The sequence below is a fragment of the Notamacropus eugenii genome, chromosome 6 (genome assembly GCF_028372415.1).
Source record: "Notamacropus eugenii isolate mMacEug1 chromosome 6, mMacEug1.pri_v2, whole genome shotgun sequence".
Taxonomy (NCBI): Eukaryota; Metazoa; Chordata; class Mammalia; order Diprotodontia; family Macropodidae; genus Notamacropus; species Notamacropus eugenii.
Window position 1 is genome coordinate 341,118,162 of NC_092877.1, and position 18,859 is coordinate 341,137,020.

Below are 18,859 nucleotides of genomic sequence, written 5' to 3' on the forward strand. Positions count from 1 at the left end.
GTGCACCTGATAAAACCTGTGGCTTTTAATTGACTATAAATTCAGTCTGAGTCAGCAGTCTGATAAAGTTCCTAAAAATGCCAGTGCCCGCTCAGGGGACCGTAGTGAAAAGCTGATGTCCAGAACAAGAGAGGTCATTGGGTCAGAGACGGAATTACAGTAGCAATTATGTAAAGCTCTAAACTTTTATATATGTAAAGCACTTAAAAACTTCATGTTGTCTCATTCTCCTCAAAATGACCCTGCTAAGTGGGTGTTCTCATTATCCTCATTCCACAGGTGAGGGAACTGAGGCAAACAGAGGTTCAGTGACTTGCCCAGGGTCACATACCTAGTGTCTCAGTAGGATTTGAACGCAGGTCTTCCTGACTCCAAGCCCAACGCTATCTAGTCTAGGACTAGATGCCTAGCCACCCTGCTTCACTTCATAATGGTCAAACCAAGCAGGGACAAGTAAATTGGAACATGTTCAGGAGACAGGAGACTACGCCTCTCTGGGGTCATTTGAAGGGACTGTTTCATTTTTGTCTCAGTACTCCTAGTGCCTAGTACAGTGTTGGGCGCAAAGTAAATACTTAATAAATGCATGTTAGCTGGTTGGTGAATTGAGCAATTCCTTTCCTTGCTCTTGGCCTCAGTTTCCTCATCTGCAAAATGTGGGGGATCCAATTAGATGACTTCTGAGATCTCTCCCAGTATGTTTTTTATGGCCTGACCTTGCGATTCATTTTCTGAGCAAGCCCCTTCACCACCTACCTGGGCCTTAGTTTACCTGAGCAGAGGAGAACTGGGCCAGGTCATAAAGAGAGCAGTGCACAGCTTCTGCGCTGATCAGTTTTGGAATTGGGCCCATGAGTGCCCATGGCACGTCTAGCCTAAGCGAGGTGAGAAGACCCAACCTTAAAAACACCAGCAGCAGCAATTCCCAGAACAAGAAAGTGGAGCTGACCAGGAAGAGAATGGCTGCCTAGGCTGGGCCTGGATTCCTCTCCATTGTGCATCTTTAGGCAAACCATCTGTCATGACTGGAGCCAGAAACAGGAGGTTCAGTCACTGAGGCCCAGTCAGAAAGAGGTTTGCTCCAGAACCAGGATCTGAGCTCAGAGGAGATTTTCCTCTATCCACAGCACCACTGGGGTAACACTGGAACGCGTTCTCGGCCTAGCCAGGTACAGGGAGGAGTAGGTGGCCTGCTAGCCCTGGGCCAGCTCACATGCTGCCATTCTCTGACGTGCCGAAGCAGCAAACAGCCCAAGAAGCCAGGACTTCCATGCTCACACAACCTCAGATACATCTTAGGTGCTAGTTGACAAGATAGCATCAATTTCGTTCAATCCATCAAGCATTTATGAAATGCCTGCCTTGTGCCAGGCATTATAGTGACCATTGCCATGCTTTATAAACCTGTCTTTCAGGAAACATGTCCCACTTTCCAGATGTGAGACACTTAGGATCATAGATTTAGAACCAAAGGGGATGTTAGAGGCTGTTGAGGCCATTTTACACCTGAGGAAACTGAGACTGAGGAAGGTTACTTGGCTTGCCCATGGTCACACTGCTAATAAGTATCTGAGGTAGCATTTGGACTTCAATCTCCCTGACTCTGAGAGGCCCAGCTCTACCTAAAGCACAGTTGTTGTGGGGAGCTCTGACTCCTTGTTCAAGTCGGCAAGTCTGAATGACATCTCTTGAGTCCCCATTTCAAGGGGAACACTGGAGCTTCTACTATGGGTGAAAAGACAGACAACGATGGGCAAAGACAGCAGGGCCACGTGGGGCCTTCTAGGTTTGTTCTGCAAAATATGGATTTAGTCAAAAGACTGCACTTAAGGATAGAAGGCTGAAGGTTTCCCACCCTGGGCAAAGACAACCTGGCCACTCCCTCATTCTGTCCTCTCCCCAACCCTGTCAACAAAGTAAAGGCTTCCAACCTCCTGGGAAGGACAAAGTGCAGGAAACAAAAGGCTTCTGGGAATAGCATTCTGAGTGCTGGAAGGGCACATCAAGCTGTAGGAACATGAAAAAAACAGTCTACAGAAAAGATACAGACGTGCAAATGGTAAATCAGCAGTCTAAGCAATGGGAGAACACACGCAAATATTAAGAGGAGGAGGAGGCCAAGCTTATGTCATTGGTACCTGGACCATGTCTCCTTTTACACCATAACCATGGACATGATGCAGGCCCTTTTGTTGTTCAGTTGTGTCCAACTCTTTATGACCCTTATTTGGGGTTTTCTGGGCAGAGATACTGGAAGGGTTTGCCATTTTCTTCAACTGATTTGGTAGATGAAGAAAGTAACCCAGGATCACACAGCTAGTAAGTGTCTGAGGCCAGATTTGAACTCAGGAAGATGAGTCAGCACTCTATCTGTACCACCTAGGGGCCCACTTCAGGCCCAGATGTTGTTGATGTTACAAAATGCACGGTTTTTTCTTTCCCTGTGTAACATTAGAGAATTTGTGGCCCCTTCTCTAGGTAGGAAGAGGGAATACTGAGGAATTGTGACACGAAGTATGGTGGTTAGAGATCTAAGAATTCTCCATGTTACCATCTGCCTATTTCTGATGCCCCATTGGGTGCCATGTTTAAGAGCCTAGAATTTAAAGACCAAAAGGCACCTCAAAGATCGTCTCATTCAACGCCCTCACTTTAAAAATGAGAGAACTGGTGATGGTTAGAGAGAGCAGGTCATGCAGCCGGAGGCAGCAGGAGAACAATTATTACCATCTGAGGCCAGAAACACTTCTGGCATTAGTTAATGCTTCTGAGGAAAACCCGGGGAGGCCAAACCACTGTGTTTCCTGCCTCCAAACAGCTCTGTTCACTTTCATTATTCTGTTGTCTTCAAATCACTTTTTAGCTTTCGGTTGAACTGTGAAGAAGATGAAAGTGGGAGGGAGGATCGGTGGGCACAGGGCCAGGCAGGATTTCTCTGTCTGTGGGTCCTTTTGGAGAGTTGGGTTTCCAAGATTTCCAGAGAGGTCAAGTAACTTGCCCAGGGTCACTTAAGTGTCTAACGTTGGATTTGAGCTGGGATTTTCCTGACTCCAAATCCAGCTCGCTCTCTCTCTCTCTCTCTCTCTCTCTCTCTCTCTCTCTCTCTCTCTCTCTCTCTCTCTATATATATATATATATATATATATATATATATATATATACACACACACACACACACACACACACACATATACATATATGTACATTATACACACACACACACACACATATAGATTATGTCACCTAGATGTCTCTTATCCCTCGATGCACTGGCCCCCTAAAGAATCTCCATCTGAGCTCCAGGGCCATCATGAAACTCAGTTAAAATAGCTACCTCCAAATGTGACAGGAGGACTGGAGGTGATCAGAAAACCAGGGGGGCCTCAGTTGGCTACACTAACCTTTGTGATTGGGTTGCTGATTCCTGAAATAGAGATTCAAGAAGCAGTCTGTCTTATCCTTTTTTCCCTCTGCAGATCCAAAGTTCCAAGGCACAGAATTTGTGACACACAGGAGCAGCTAGGTTGCTCAGTGGATAGATCAGTGGGCCTGGAGTCAGGAGGACCTGAGTTCAAATCCTGCCTCAGACATTTATTAGCTATGAGGCCCTCAGCAAATCTCTTACCTGCTGTATGCCCCCATTTCTTTCATTGTTAAATGAGGCAGATGAAGTTATTGATGTCTAAGGTCCTTTCAAGCTTCAAACCTCTGACCCTGTAATGGTGACCCTTAGAGTTCTGGCCTTCTCTATGGCATTGTGCCCTCTGCAGAGGTTTAAGAAAGAGCAAGGTCAGCAGTCATTTTGGGACTGGAGAGACAGGAAGAGTAGTTGGCAGAATAGTGGCTGATTAACCTGGAAAAGAGAAGACTGGAGGAGGGAGGGAGGCAGAGGATCCTGGGTGTAGAGTTGGAAGGGCCAGGGTATGGCCTGTTGGGACACCACAAGGGCTGTCAGAGACCCTGAATTTCATTGGGTGACCAGTAACTCAGATGCCATCTAGGTCAACCTCCTTCCCTTTACAGATAAGGAAACTGAAATGTATGGCTAAGATCTACAGGTAGTGAAGACCAGAGATGGAAGTTGAACCCAGGTCCTCTGACTCCAAGGTAGTTAGGTGGCAAAGTGGATAGAGCTCCTGGCCTGGAGTCAGGAAGACTGGTCCTCGTGAGTTCAAATCCAGCTGCAGACACTTAGTAGTAGTGTGATCCTGGACAACTCACTTAACTTTTTTGTCTCAGTTTCCTCATCTGTAAAATGAGCTGGAAAAGGAAGCAGCAAACCACTCTAGTATCTTTGCCAAGAAAACCCCAAATGGAGTCATGAAAAGTCAGACATGACTGAACAACAACAACTTCTGACCCCAGCAGTGAGCCTCTTTCTGCTGAAGCATGTTTGAAGGACTTGTGTGGGACAGAGATTAGGCTGGTTTTGCTTGGTCCCAGGACAGATCCAGCAGAACATCTAGGATACAAGAAGGCAGATTCCCAACTCTAGCATATTCAAAACTTCCTCACACTTAGAACTCACCAAAAGTGAAACCGACTCCCCTGGAAAGTAATGGGTTCTCCACCATCGGATGTCTCTAATCAAATACTGAAAGACCACTTGTCTTGGGAATGATTCAGAAAGGAGAGACAGAGAGAAACTGACAGAGATAAGAGAGAGACAGAGAGGAGGAAGAAGGAGGAGGAATGAGGAAATTGCTTTTTGCTTGTGGTTGAGTTAGGAAAGGCAAAGTAACAGTTTGTGGGTGGATAGTACCAGGTGTGGAGAAAAGAAAGTCATGGTTAACAACTGGAGAACCATGAGCCCCAGCCACAAAGGATGAATTTACTGGCCAGAACTCACATACTGGGAAAGGATGAGGGGAAGGGGTTTCTTTGGCATGAAAAAGTCCAGAATGTGCAAAGATTTTGAAAGTTCAGTGGTTTTCATATTTTTTCCCCATTTTTCCAGACAGAAAGATAAGAATGATTAGCTTGGCACTAACAACATTGCTTAGACCAGAGTTGTCAAAGACAGGGCCTCCAGGCCTATGCAGCCTGAGGCCCCAAACCGGATTAAAATATAATTGGGAAATATTTAACCAAATAAAAAAAAAGACAATAAAACATTGATAATGTTAATATGAAGTTTTCTAAGTCAACATGAATCTGCAGAGATCCTTTTACCTGATTGGGTGGCCCCCTTTGTAGTTGAGTTTGACATCAGTGGCTTAGAACATATGGTCCTGGAGAGCAAGAATTGTTTCATTATTTTTTTGAACTTTGTCTCCCTAGTGCCTAGAATAACATGTGGCACACAGTAAGTGATTAATAAATGTTTGTTGATTGATTCTGACTTTCCAAACAGCTATTTTCTGAAACACATTCACTCAATTGTTTTTATTGTTTTATATTTTTCCTCCTTTTCAGAAAGAAGATCTTCAAGTGTATGAAAAATACTGTCAAAATAAGCCGCGGTCTGAAACACTGTGGAGACAGTGTGGAGACAGCATCTTCTTTCAGGTAGACCTCAATACAAATCACTGAGAGCCTTAAGACAGCAACCACCATTCTTCCTAGAGTACAAAGGCTCAAGTCTGGACTCAAGGGTCTTCCCGGGTTTGAAGTGGGCCTCTCAATACTTACTAGTTCTGTTTTCTGGGCAAAGGTATTCACAGAAGTCTATTTCACTTTACTCTATCTCACTTTACAGAGGAGAGTAGTAATATCTATGCCATGTACCTCCCAAGGCTGTTGTAAGATTTAAGTGAAATGAGAGAGAGTGAAAGAAAGAGAGAGACAGAGACACAGAGAGATGGTGGACATAGTAGATAGATAGATAGATAGATAGATAGATAGATAGATAGATAGATAGATAGATAGATAGATAGATAGATAGATAGACAGACAGAACAGATAGATAGACAGACAGACAGACAGACAGACAGACAGACAGGTAGGTAGGTAGGTAGGTAAGTAGGTAGATAGATAGATAGATAGATAGATAGGTAGGTAGGTAGGTAGGTAGGTAGGTAGATTAGATAGATAGATAGATAGATAGATAGATAGATAGATAGATAGATAGATAGATAGATAGATAGATAGATAGATAGATAGACAGACAGACAGAAAGAACAGGTAGATAAATAGAGATAGGTAGATAGAACAGATAGAATGGAGAGACAGATTGATAAACATAGATGATAGAAAGAAAGGAAGGAAGAGAGAAATAAGAAAGAAAGAAGAAAAAATAAAGAAAAAGAAAGAAGGAAAGAAAAAGAAGGAAAGAAAGAAAGATTGGCAAAATACTATATAAATTTATTTTTAAAAAAATACAGGAATGTCATTTGTTTATTTGGCCCAAACCTATGTCTTGATTGGTATAAGGAAACCCTAGCAAGGAGATTCCTTCTACCAACAGAGATCAGCACTGTCTCTGCAACTTACATCGATTTATGGAGTTTCCTAGAATACTGAATTTAAGTGACTTCCCCAGGATCCTGGAGCCAGTGGGCATCACCCAGATCTTCCTGTTTCTGAGATCAGCTCTCTATCTTCACACTGCCAATATTGTTATTATTTTTATCATCTTCATCATCATCATTATCACTATTTAAAGAGACCCAGATCTTTTCATCTACCCACAGGAGTTTGATCCTAAGGTCAAGTGACATATTTGACTAAAAGTATCTAGTCTATTTTTTTCAGACAACATATAAAGTAGAGGTAATGGATGATGATAATAATATCTTGATAGTAGAGATGAAAAATAAACCTGACTTTGATCCACTGAAAATTTAAGTGACTTGCCCAGGTCACACAACCAGTATTTATCAAAGGTGGGACTTTTAAGTCAAGTCTTACTGGTTTCAGTCAGTTGTCTATCTGTTACTCCATAATGTTACTCATTATCATCATCACCACCACCACCACCACCACCATGTAAAGAACCCCAGAATTTATCATCTGCTCAGAGAAATTTGGTCCCAGGGCTAATATGACTTAGTTAGAAGAGTACAGTGTATTTTGGATAAAGGATATAAAGTCTTAATGAAAATCGAGATGAAAATAAATCAGACTTTGGGCTCATAGTCATTTCTTCAGCCTTCCTTTCAGTCTCTATGGAAAGAACCTTTAGCTGGGGGTGGGTGGGTCAGAATATAGCTATGGAACAAAATCAGTCAGCATTGCCTTCGTAATAGGAGGTATCTTGAAAGCTCATCTGAGCATGGGAAAGGACACACTTTCAACTCTGCAGTTCTCACTAGACCCTAGCACACATGAGAAGGGTGTAAATTCTTCTCACCAGGATCAGGCCTCTGCTCTTTTCAGAAGAACTTAAAATTCTCTTGCCTGCTTGAAGATTTGCTCATCAAAAGCCTGTGTCTATGGACAAATCTCCCCCCTCCTCAGTTTTCCAATGGAAGCAATCATCCCACTTGTACCTTATTTCCTATTTTCCCCCCTTCCCCACACCTCTTTTCCTACAAACCCTGGAGAATGAGATGATTCAATGCAAACCGATAAACCCAGCAACTCCAATATAGTAGCCAAGGGCCTTTTCTATCCGTGCTTGTCTAAATGACTCTCCTTTCTCTCTCTTTCTTTCCTTTTCTTTTTTAAAGGAATGTCAGCGCAAATTGGACCACAAACTCTCCCTGGATGCATACCTCTTAAAGCCAGTTCAAAGAATCACAAAGTACCAGCTGCTTTTAAAGGTAAAGGAAATGAGGCTACCACTTTGTATTTCAAAAAAATGAAACTAGTGGACAACAGATGGATATTGTCGCCACATGTCAGGAATTTTCCTGGGGCAGTCCTGATGTCAAACATTCATAGGATTATGGAACTTAGAACTAGAAGAGGCCCTAGAGATCATCTAACTAGTCCAACCCTCTCATTTTATAGATTTCTATCCCATTATTTCCATAAAACATCAAAATGCCCCAGAAATGACAATATTTTGCTAAATAATTACTGAATGAATTTTAGCTCAGGAGATATTACAGTGGAAATATACAGATGTCCCACAAGTCTTAGTAAAGTTTTAAACAGCTTATAACTAGATATAGTTAAAACTGGACATCATTTGAAGTTCTTCAAAAATACACTGAGACTGTTGGGATACCCTGTATGCAAAGACCAAGGATCCATGCTCCTTTACACAGGAAACTCATCATGTGAGAACTCTGTCCATCAACACAGATCAGCCTATGACTTAGCAGATAAGTCTTAGAGATTGTCTGAAGCTCAAAGTAATTGTGTTCCCAAAGTTACCAAGACACTACGTGTCAGAGTTAGAATCTGAACTCATGGTAAAGGGACTCAAGATGCCAAATCTAGAGTCAGGAGGCCTGGGTTTTCTTTGTCACACTCTCTGTGGAAAAAAGGTAGGTGCAGGAGGGTGCAGAATAAATCATAACTGGGCACAGCCTGCCTGTGTATCTTTTTCCTTATAAGTTTCCTTGGTGAAGTAACAGCAAGGTCAGTACTCCCTTAAGAACTGGAGGGTCTTATTCTTAAGAGGGTAAGAATTTGTGACTTATTGTGCAATGGAAACGCTTGAGCTCCTTCATGCACTGGTCTGCTGCTCTGTGTTTCTGAAACCAAGGTTACCCACGGCCTGTGAGCTCTGGCCGTGCCTTTTATTTTTTACATAACTGTGGAAATATCACTCAGCTTCTTGGGACCATCTATAAAATGAGGGGAATTGGGCCAGTTCCCCTCTTAAAGTCCCTTCTGGCTCCAAATCCATGACTGTAGGATCCTATCTGCATTAAGCTATTGCCAGGGCAAGGAAAACAGGAACAAGATTTTCTTTGTCAGTGTCTTGTCCAGGATCCAGGGGTCATTTTCACAATAGATTGGGATGATCTTGGGCCTTTTGACCTCTCATATGATGTTTTGACTCCACAGGAAATGTTAAAGTGTAGCAAGAATTCAGAAGACACAGCAGAACTGGAAGAAGCGCTGGCCACCGTCCTGGATATCATCAAATCCGTTAATGACTCCATGCATCAGATCGCAATCACTGGCTATGAGGTAGGTATGAACTTCAGGAAATGGGAGAGTGATCATTTCATGCAGAAGGCGAGTCAGAAAGGAGGAGGATGGGGTCCAGGGGTAGATGGAAGTGAAGGCAAGAAGGAAACAAGTAATTACAAAGAAATTCATTTTTTCTGGAGGAGGAACATTATAAAACCAAGAGCACAGCTCAGCTTCTTGACTTGGAGTTGTTTTTCTAGCATTTTTGATATCTTGCTTTTTCTCAAAGCCAGATGTGTATTCATTTGGATAAACCAGAAATATAGGAATCAGAATTCATTTGAGTAGGTGAAGAGGCAGAGGCCTTGACTTGAAGACTTACAGGATCTCTCAGATATTTAGATGGTTTGGCAGGGGGTAGGGTAAGAATGAGAAAATTCCAATTTTCTTGCTGAAAAAAATGACTTATTTTATCATTTATTAATCAGTGAAAAATAATTTTTAAAAATGAGTCCTTAGCTGGACTCTAATCCCACACAATTTCCATGAACCCCAGAAGACTCAGTCGGTTATTTTTTCTCTCTTTTGGTAACTAAGAGAGTAGAGAACCAAGCATATACTCTATAGAAGGAGTGATTTTTGATTCCCTGTCAGGAGTCATTGGTGGCTATATTTCATCAGCATAGGGAATTCCCAGAGTAGAAATGCCCTTCACTGATAACATACCAAAAAATCCTCTGTAACTTATAGTCGTGTAGAATTGTCTGAGAGCTCTGAGAAATCTGTAGTGAAGGGTCACACAGCTAGAATGTGTCTCTTGAACTCAGGTCTTCCTGACTCCCAAGACTGGCCCTCTCTCTACCATGCCATAGTCCCTTTCATTTCTTTTTTATTACACATGAATATATTACAATTTTTAGAGATGTTACATCAATATTGTTGACTGGAAAAATTGTTGGTTATAGGTGGTATAACTCTTTCATTTGATTCAACTTTGAAATGACTTTGTCACTAACTTGCTGTGGTTATTTGGTGTTGATACACTAGGTGCACTGGATTTCCTGGTTAATAATTCTTTTTAAATTATTGCATTAATTATTAGATTATCTGACAGTGGCTAGTTCCCAACCCAATAGTTTATTATATTTTACTTTCCCCCCCAGAAAGATGCTGACCATTACCTTTAATTAGATTGAAAAAGTTAGCATTTAATGCTTATTAACACCAGTATCAAAAATAATACTTATTAATGTTATGGATTTGAAGTATCAAAGCAGTCTTTGACTGTGCCAAAAAAGTCTGAAAATAGAGGTTTAAGGAAAGCTTTTGCTCCACTAATGGGGAGGGGCTCACTAAGATGCACCAGGATACTTACAACCTTTGAGAGAGAGAGAGGGAGACAGAGAGAGAGAGAGAGAGAGAGAGAGAGAGAGAGAGAGAGAGAGAGAGAGAGAGAGGGAGGGAGGGAGGGAGGGAGGGAGGGAGGGAGGGAGGGAGAGATAGAGAGAGAGAGAGAGAGAGAGAGAGAGAGAGAGAGAGAGAGAAGGGGAGGGGAGGGGAGGGGAGGGAGAGGGAGAGGGTGAGAGAAGAGAGAGAGAGTTTCCTCCCTTCTGCCTTTCTGTACTGATGAAATTACAGGTCCTATCCAAAAAAAAAATATCATTATCTCTAAGTGATTTGCCCAGGTTATATTAGCCAGTTTCTATCAAAGGGAAGAACTGACCTTGTGCCGTGCTGGCTCAGGGACCAAACTCATGTCTGCTGTCATGCTCCCTTTCAATAATAAAAACTCATTTTAGGTGGATTTTGCTGATTGAATTTTTTTTTTAAATTTTAATAAATTTTTAGCACTTTGATATTTTCAGAGTTTAAAATATTCTTATTTTATTAGCTCTCACTTGAGCCTCAACACATCCATGTAAGGTGCTGCTCTCAACCTGTTTTCCAAATAAAGATACTGAACTTTAGAGAGATTCAGTACTTGTCTAGGGTCCGTCTACAGTAAGATTCAAACTCATGTCTTTCTGACTTTCTAACCCAAGACTCTGTACATCGTGCCACCTACCTGCCTGCCGGGTTGTTCCAGGTCCTGTGAAGCCCTTTCAACTTCACTTTCCTCATTTGTCATTTAGCGCAATGCTTGGCACATAGTAGGTACTACTAATAAATGTTTGTTGACTGATTGTTAAATGAACAGATTAGAGTCAATGGCTTCTGAAGTCTCCTCCAGCTCTCAATCTCCTATGACAAACACAAGTATTAAGGAGGAATTTGATATAGTAACATGATGATGGCAATGTGAACCCTTTCAGGGAGAAGAAGGGGATGATCATTTAGATAGCACCTACTATGTGCCAGTCACTGCACTAAGATCTTGTTATAAATATTATCTCATTTGATCTTTGTAACAACACTTTGAGGTTAATGTATTATCATCTGCATTTTACAGTTGAGGAAACTGAGGCAGACAGGTTTAGTGACAGGGTCACACAGCTAGGATGTATCTGAGATAGATTTGAACTCAGGTCTTCTTGACTTTAGGCTCAGTGCTGTATCTACTATATCAGTCATCTGCCTTTTTATTGGGGAGATTTCCCCACAACTTTATATAGTTACATTCAACACACACACAGTTAGCTCCTACTGTGTGCAAGGCTCTGTCCCCAACAATTAAGATAGGATCCCTCCCTACATTCCTGGAATTACCCCATACAAGTTAGCAAAGGGAATGATAGGAGTTTATATGGGCCCCGGGAGAAAGAATCAGCTTCCTAGGATTGTCTCTCTTTGTAAACAGAAGCATCCTTATTAAATATCCATTTTCACATACCAGGGCACTGCCCGGAAGGCCACTGGCAGGAATAAGATGCTTACCATCCAAGTTTAAATCACATAAGAGAGGAGGAAATGATGAGAAAAGGCATGTGTGAAATGTTAGGAAACAGCCATCTCCTCTAATTAAATCCATGCAGATGCAAGCCTGTTGGCACACAAGATGATTCATCTTGCTCGCCAAGCTTGGGTGGGAAGATGAGATCTCATTATCTGGGTGTGACAGCATCATGATCATGCCTTTGATGTGGGTACCAGAGCATGGGTGTCCCTGGGACCTCAACATCACTTTGGGGAACCCTAAGTCATTCCCAATGGCCAGCATGAAATATCTCTCATAACTTCAGGGTGGAGCTGGTGGTCTAGCTTTTGATGGGGAAAAGGATTCAGATTGGTAAAGACCTTAGTCTCAGTCACACAGGGAACCATGCAGTCTTGAGCTTGGGGCACCTGACCACCAGTGTGGCCTTTTCTCTCAGTACTTCTGATCTGGTTCTGGCTGTGAAATAACAACAGAGAATCAAAACAGGTTGATCTGAGAGTTGAAAATGCAAATGGAGAGTTTAATGGTGCTCTTTTCCTCTAAGCCTGTGAAAACAATAGTGTGTGTGCATGTGCGTGTGTGTGTGTGTGTGTGACTCCATCAGAGCATGTCATATCCTTTATTATACAATTCACAAAGTGGGTCACTCACAGGAGAGGCCATCTAATCCAATCATTGCCCTTCATAAACATAATCCCACTTCCCCCTCCTAAAACATAAACCTCTTAAGGGCCATTTTTTCATCTTTGTATCCCATGAATGACTAACAAATGCCTAACAAACAGTTGCTGTTGTTGTCTTTCAGACTAGGTTTCCCTCCCTCCCTCCCTCATCCTGATCTTGCCCTGATTGGCATGGGACCTTTAATTTGCTCCTTTTCTGAACCCTTCTTTAGGCAACCTGGTCTTCCCCACTCCTTACTCCGGCTCACCATATCAGTCTCAAATGTAGTTGGAACACATGATGAGCACAGTCCGCTACAGCTCAAAACTCCTGAGCTCAAGAGATCCCCTATCACTAGCCTTCCTGGTTATCTGTAATTGCAGATATACATCACCATGCTTTACCAAATGGTTTTTGAAGAATGGAATAGAATGCCAAATGATGTTTTGTGATCATAGTGGGAGGACTGGCCAATGAAGACCTCATCTTTGAGGCATGCACCTTGTGTTGTCTGGTGCCAATCCCCCTGGAGGCATGGGGACACTGCTTCTGGAAATGTGAGATGGAAGGGCCCTTTTCCTCCCCACACAAATGATTAAAAGATGAATGGATATTAATTATAAGCTGCCCAAAGAGAAGGACAGGATCTAGATTTATTCTATATTTCCCAGGATACCTTGCACCAATACTGGATGATTAGAAGGAACTCAGGGACTTGAAATTGAATGATATTTTCCCCCAAGAATAACAGCCCAATAGAAGACTTGGGCATCTTCTCAACCTCCTTCGAGATGACAGATACAGTGGGAAGAGAAGGATCCCATTTCACCAGGTTCTTGCGGCCAGTGATTCCACTACACCACGACCTTTGCCTTCTGTGCTGGACTTTATAACAATCTTTTTACCCAAGTGTGCTTCCTGACTATTTTTATGGTGGGTTTGCCAACAGCTGTCATATGGTCACTAGAATGATTAAGGAGGCCAGCAGTAAAAAATGTTCATGTGATTATTTGGCTTCACACAATGCACTCAGTTTTGTGTTTTTGTTTTTATCTTTTAGCTCCTCAGTCCTCTAGGATATCCCCAAAGGATTTAGGGTGGCTTTTCTCTAATGTTATCAGCTTGGCCCCCCCAATTATGTTTCCTCCACTGTTAGGTGCCGGTGAGTAGCACCCTAGTTCCATTTAACCACTTACCATCAATTAGATTTTGCAAAGGAATTTATACTTTAAAGGTATAACAATCACAAAAGTACATTTCCTTCCAGTTGCTTAGGAGTGTACACTCTTCCCTACCCCACCTTGATCAGATTAAACTTAGTTTCTACATGATTGGTCCCACCACGTTCATATTCAGTTACTAAATGATTGCCAAAGACCTCTCCCCTCCCATTGCTTTCTGTCACTGGAAACCATCAGTGGAGTCAAATTATTGGAGCATAGCCAAAGAGAAAAATGACAAAAGTTTCAGTGTTAATCCTTTTGGAATGTCTTAGCAGCCAAAGAGCCCCCTATTCACCATGTGGTTAGCCAGCCAAAACCAACTACACGATACCTACACATGTTTCGTGTCTCTCCAAGGCATTTCCAGCACACACCATCACCTCTCTCCAGGAAGCAGGTTTTCTAGTGTCTACATGGGAAGAAGATGGCAGAGTTGCTCTGTGTAGCAGCTGATCCCCATTATACAGTATCAGTGGGCCTTTCCCTCTGCCTTGGAGCTGAGCCTTTTCTTCTGTTAAAATCTGAGCTCCTTGGGAGCAAGAACTGTCTTCCTTTTCTAGTTGTATATGTGACCAAACTCTGCTGCTCTTGCCTTTTTTCTTAAATTTCTAATCTGCTCTTGATGCTTGATTTGTGTTCTAGGGCAAGTAGATTGACTTTCCTAGGCCTCAATTTCTTTATTTTTAAGGTAAGTAAATGGCTCTGAAGTCCCTTCCAACTCTGGATCTGTGATCCCCTGATCCCATGAGTGGCTCATTTTGTGAATTCTCACTAACAAAATTTCCATCCTAATATGGCTGCCCCTGTTGCTTTGTGGTTTCCTTGCTACTACTGTCACCATCTGTGAAACAAATGTAATATTAGTCCACACTAGGCAAAAACCTGCTGGTACCTGGAGAAAGTGGCTGGAGCAGGGAAGCATGCCATTCGTGATAGTGTCAAATGGAAATTTTTGAGATTCTCTCTTGCTTTAGATAACGAGTGCAAATTAATAACTAGATTTATATAGTACTTTGGATTTGCAAAACTCTTTATAAATATTATCCCATCTGATCCTCACAACAACCTTATGAGGAAGGTGCTGTTTTACAGATCAGGAAACTGAGGCAAACAGGGTTAAGTGATTTGCCCATGGTCACATAGCTAGTAAGTGTCTAAGGCTGACTCCAGGCCTGGAGCTCCATCCACTGAGTCACCCAGAGGCCCATTTTATATATATATATACACACAAAATCTGTATATATACATATATAATAGATAGATAGATAGATAGATAGATGATAGATGATAGATGATAGATGATAGATAGATACATAGATACATAGATAGATAGATGATAGATGATAGATGATAGATAGATACATAGATACATAGATAGATAGATGATAGATAGATAGATAGATAGATAGATAGATAGATAGATAGATAGATAGATGATAGATAGATGGATGGATGGATGGATGGATAGATAGATAGATAGATAGATAGATAGATAGATAGATAGATAGACAGACAGACAGATTTAGACTCGGTATATCTACCCAGAGCTATAGCACTCTCTATCTGTCTCTCTTATATCCTCTGGACTACCTCCCTAATTCATCCCTTACACGTTTGCAGGTTGAGTTTCATAAGGGGGTGATTACTACCTCAAGTTCAAAAGTTACTCTGTGGGTCCATGCTCCTAAAATTATAGCTGATGAGCCTCCACCAGTGTGTTTTCCCATAATAATCAGACAGTATACACAATTAACTCAAAGCAAAGGCATTTGACTTAGATGGGGTAGTGAGAAGAGTAGTTACACAAAATCCCCCTTACAAACCTGGGGAATCCTCTCCCACAAATTCATACAACATCAGTAGGAAGAGTAGGTGTAGAGGAGGACATGCTGGTGGTGAGGCAAACACTATTTATCTGTTCTATGGAAGCTGATTGCCTGCTTCTTGCTGTAGCTCAGCTCTTTGTTGCCAGGGCGGGTCCTTTCTTGAATCCTCTCTTGACTCAGCTTCCCCATAGATGGAGTGTCTCTTTCTGGGAGAGGAACTGGTTGGGGGTCGACAGGAGAAGGCAGAGAGATCCCTCTGGCAGAGGCACAGGTTTCATAGTTCATAAGGTATCTCCAATGTGCCTTAAATTAACCTCAGCTGACTCCAAGGGTGGAAGGCCATCTGGGCAGCCAGCCTTTAGCCAGACACTGGCCAGTTGGCCTTCCAGTTCCTTCAGAGAAACAAACTTCTTCACAATTTCTAAAGAGATAACTGGGCATGGTTGCCTCCTAGCAGGTGGTTTACTGGGTGCCTCATTAGTTCTGTTATCTATGCCTTAATTATGTCATTACATCAACTAGAGTAGGTCAGCCAGCTCTCTTCACCCGTCGCACTTGCAATGACTGTCATTGGAAATAGCAGGTCCTAAAAGAAAGCTGAACTCTTGAGTAGCAGACAAGCCAAGAGGAGAGACTTCAGAGAAAAAGGAAATAAGCATTTATTAAGCACTTCCTTTGGCCAGGCACTGTTCCGAATTCTCTCATTACTCCATTTGACCTCACAGCAACCCTGTGAGGTAGGTGCCATTAATATCCCCATTTTATGCTTTAGGAGACTGAGGCATGGATGAGTGACTTACCTGTGTTCACACAAGTAGGGAGTGTCTGAGGTCACATTTGAACTCTGGTCTTCCTGATTCCCAGAGGAGGGCTCTATTCACTGATAATTTCTTTATTCACAGAGACAATGGGCAGATCTCATATCAGAGAGGTAGAGGCTGCTACTGGCAGAGATGGTTGTTTCCACTGTCAGACACAATCTCTGAATTAGATATTTTTCCTTCATTGTTCTGGATGGCCACAAGGCAGGATTTGGTCCAGAGTGAGGTAGAAAGTATCTAACGACATCAATAAAATGTTCAGGTATTTTTTTTTTCACGTAAAATGAAGGAGTTGTATGAGATGACCTGTAAGGTCCTTCGTAGCTCTAAGTTGCTGATGCTGGGATCTTGGATCTCCTGAGGATTCTCCCTCCCATGTGGACATCAGCTTCCTTCTCTTTGTGTCTTTGTGCATCCCCCAGGGAGACCTTCACGAGCTGGGCAAGCTGCTGATGCAGGGGTCCTTCAGCGTCTGGACTGACCACAAGAAGGGCCACAGCAAGGTCAAGGATTTGGCCAGGTTCAAACCTATGCAGCGGCATCTCTTCCTCTATGCCAAGCTCCTGCTCTTCTGCAAGAAGCGAGAGGATAGTGTAGATGGGCACGAGAAGTCTCCCTCCTACAGCTTTAAAAACTCCCTCAAGGTAACGACCCCTCCCTCCCAAGGCCATCGGGGGCTGGGGCAGAGGGAGGTGCGGGCCCAGGCCCTCTCCAGGACTCAATACTGTCGTAGGGATGGCCACTGAGGCACACTGGTGGGGAGAGGCTCACACTCGTAGGCTTCTTTTAAAAGCACTTTCTTTGATTAAGTACTTTGGTACTTGTATCACCTTATTTTAAAAATACTTTAAATTGATACTTGTTATCACCTTATTTTAAAAGTACTTTATTTTGATACTTGTTATTATCTTATTTTAAAAGACTTTATAAGATACTTGTATCACCTTATTTTAAATTTAAATTGCATTAAAAAAATAGTGATGTCTTGTTTTCTATCACCAGCTTTTTTCAATATTGCCTTCCCTCTACTCTGTCCCAGATCATCTCTTTTATAACAAGGACTAAAGAGGAAAAAAAACAGTTCAGCAAAACTAACCCATCAACCAAGTCCTATACAACATGTAGTGCTTCCCACCCATAGTCCCCCACTTCTCCAGTGAATAAATGAATGAAGGCATTTATTAAGAACTTATATGTGCCAAATTCTGTGTTAAGTGCTGGGGATATAAATGGGGAAAGTGAATCTGAAGAAGCTCACAGTTTAATTGGGAGACACAGTACATACAAGAGAGTTCAACTTGTAGGGTAGATGGAAACATCCAGCTGTCCAAAGAATACAGAAGGGAAGGAAATATTCATATAGCATTTTTAGGTTTGCATTGTAACATATATATTATTTACACACATATTTATGTGTGTATAGACATATACATACATGTATAAATATATAAAACAATCCTATGAGATATAGGTTCTATAGTTATAATTATTAACCCCAGTTTGCAGATGGGGAAACTGAGGCTCAGGGTCACAGAGCCAGTAAAAGTCAGAAGTGGGATTTAAACCCAGATCTTCTTGACCATTAGTCCAATAATCTTTTCTCTGTGCTGACAACCAAAGCAAGGGACCAGCAAGAAGGAAGGGAAGGGTCTCCAAGGGAGCACACAGGTGCTGACCCAGACTATGGAAGGGCAGATTCAGGCTGTGAGCTGGTCCTAGTGCTGGTGACAAGTCATGTGAGGCACCTTCTTAGGGAAAGGGGTCAGAGTCTGTCCCTTTGTCTTTCTCTCCTACTCCCTGGCCATAGCGGGGAAGTTGCTGATTTATGGTATATTGCTGACTGTTTCCCGGAGCCCAGCAGAATCTGTTCCACCCATAAGCAGGTGACAAGGTGCGGCCCCATCCTGGGGTAGGCAGGAGCCTGCAGCTGCCTCCTTGAAGAATTTGTTAGGATTCGTTTTCGTCTCCAAAGTTCTCTGCTTTTGCCCTATTGCCAGAGGAAGGCTCCTGAGCCTGGCATGAGGTCTTGTAGAAGATGTGGGCTTGATGACAAGTTCTCTCATATTTTCTGTGTGATTCTGGCTAGTCACTAGACCTCCATTTCTCTCAGTGCCTCAGTTTCCTTACCTATAAAATGAGTTAGACTAAATTATGGGCTCATTGATTTAGAGCTAGAAGGGACCTCAGAAGTCATTCAGACCTCCTCCTGTTTTACAGATGAGGAAACTGAGGCCCAGGGACTGTGAAGTGACTTGTTCTGGGTCCCCCAGCTAATAAATGTGTGGGATTCAAACCCAGTTCTTCTGACTCCACATCCTGAACTCTATCCATTATAACACTGTGCTTCTCAGTGACCTCTGAGGCCCCTTCTACCTCTTAAATATATGATCCTTTGCTTAACACAGTGTCTGGCACATTGTTGTTCAGTAGTTTCAGTCATGTCCAACTCTTCATGACCCCTTTTAAGGTTGTCTTGGCAAA

General features: G+C 42.4%; 1 protein-coding gene across 2 annotated transcripts in view; it reads left to right on the forward strand.

The window, feature by feature from the left end:
* Positions 1–18,859, forward strand: part of MCF2L2 (MCF.2 cell line derived transforming sequence-like 2) — a 352,924-nt gene that overhangs the window by 272,430 nt on the left and 61,635 nt on the right. For both annotated transcript variants that reach the window (XM_072618349.1, XM_072618350.1), the window contains exons 19-22: positions 5,416–5,508; positions 7,611–7,703; positions 8,902–9,027; positions 16,801–17,022. In XM_072618349.1, the coding sequence (XP_072474450.1) occupies positions 5,416–5,508; positions 7,611–7,703; positions 8,902–9,027; positions 16,801–17,022 (534 nt within the window). The remainder of the gene's footprint in view (positions 1–5,415; positions 5,509–7,610; positions 7,704–8,901; positions 9,028–16,800; positions 17,023–18,859) is intronic.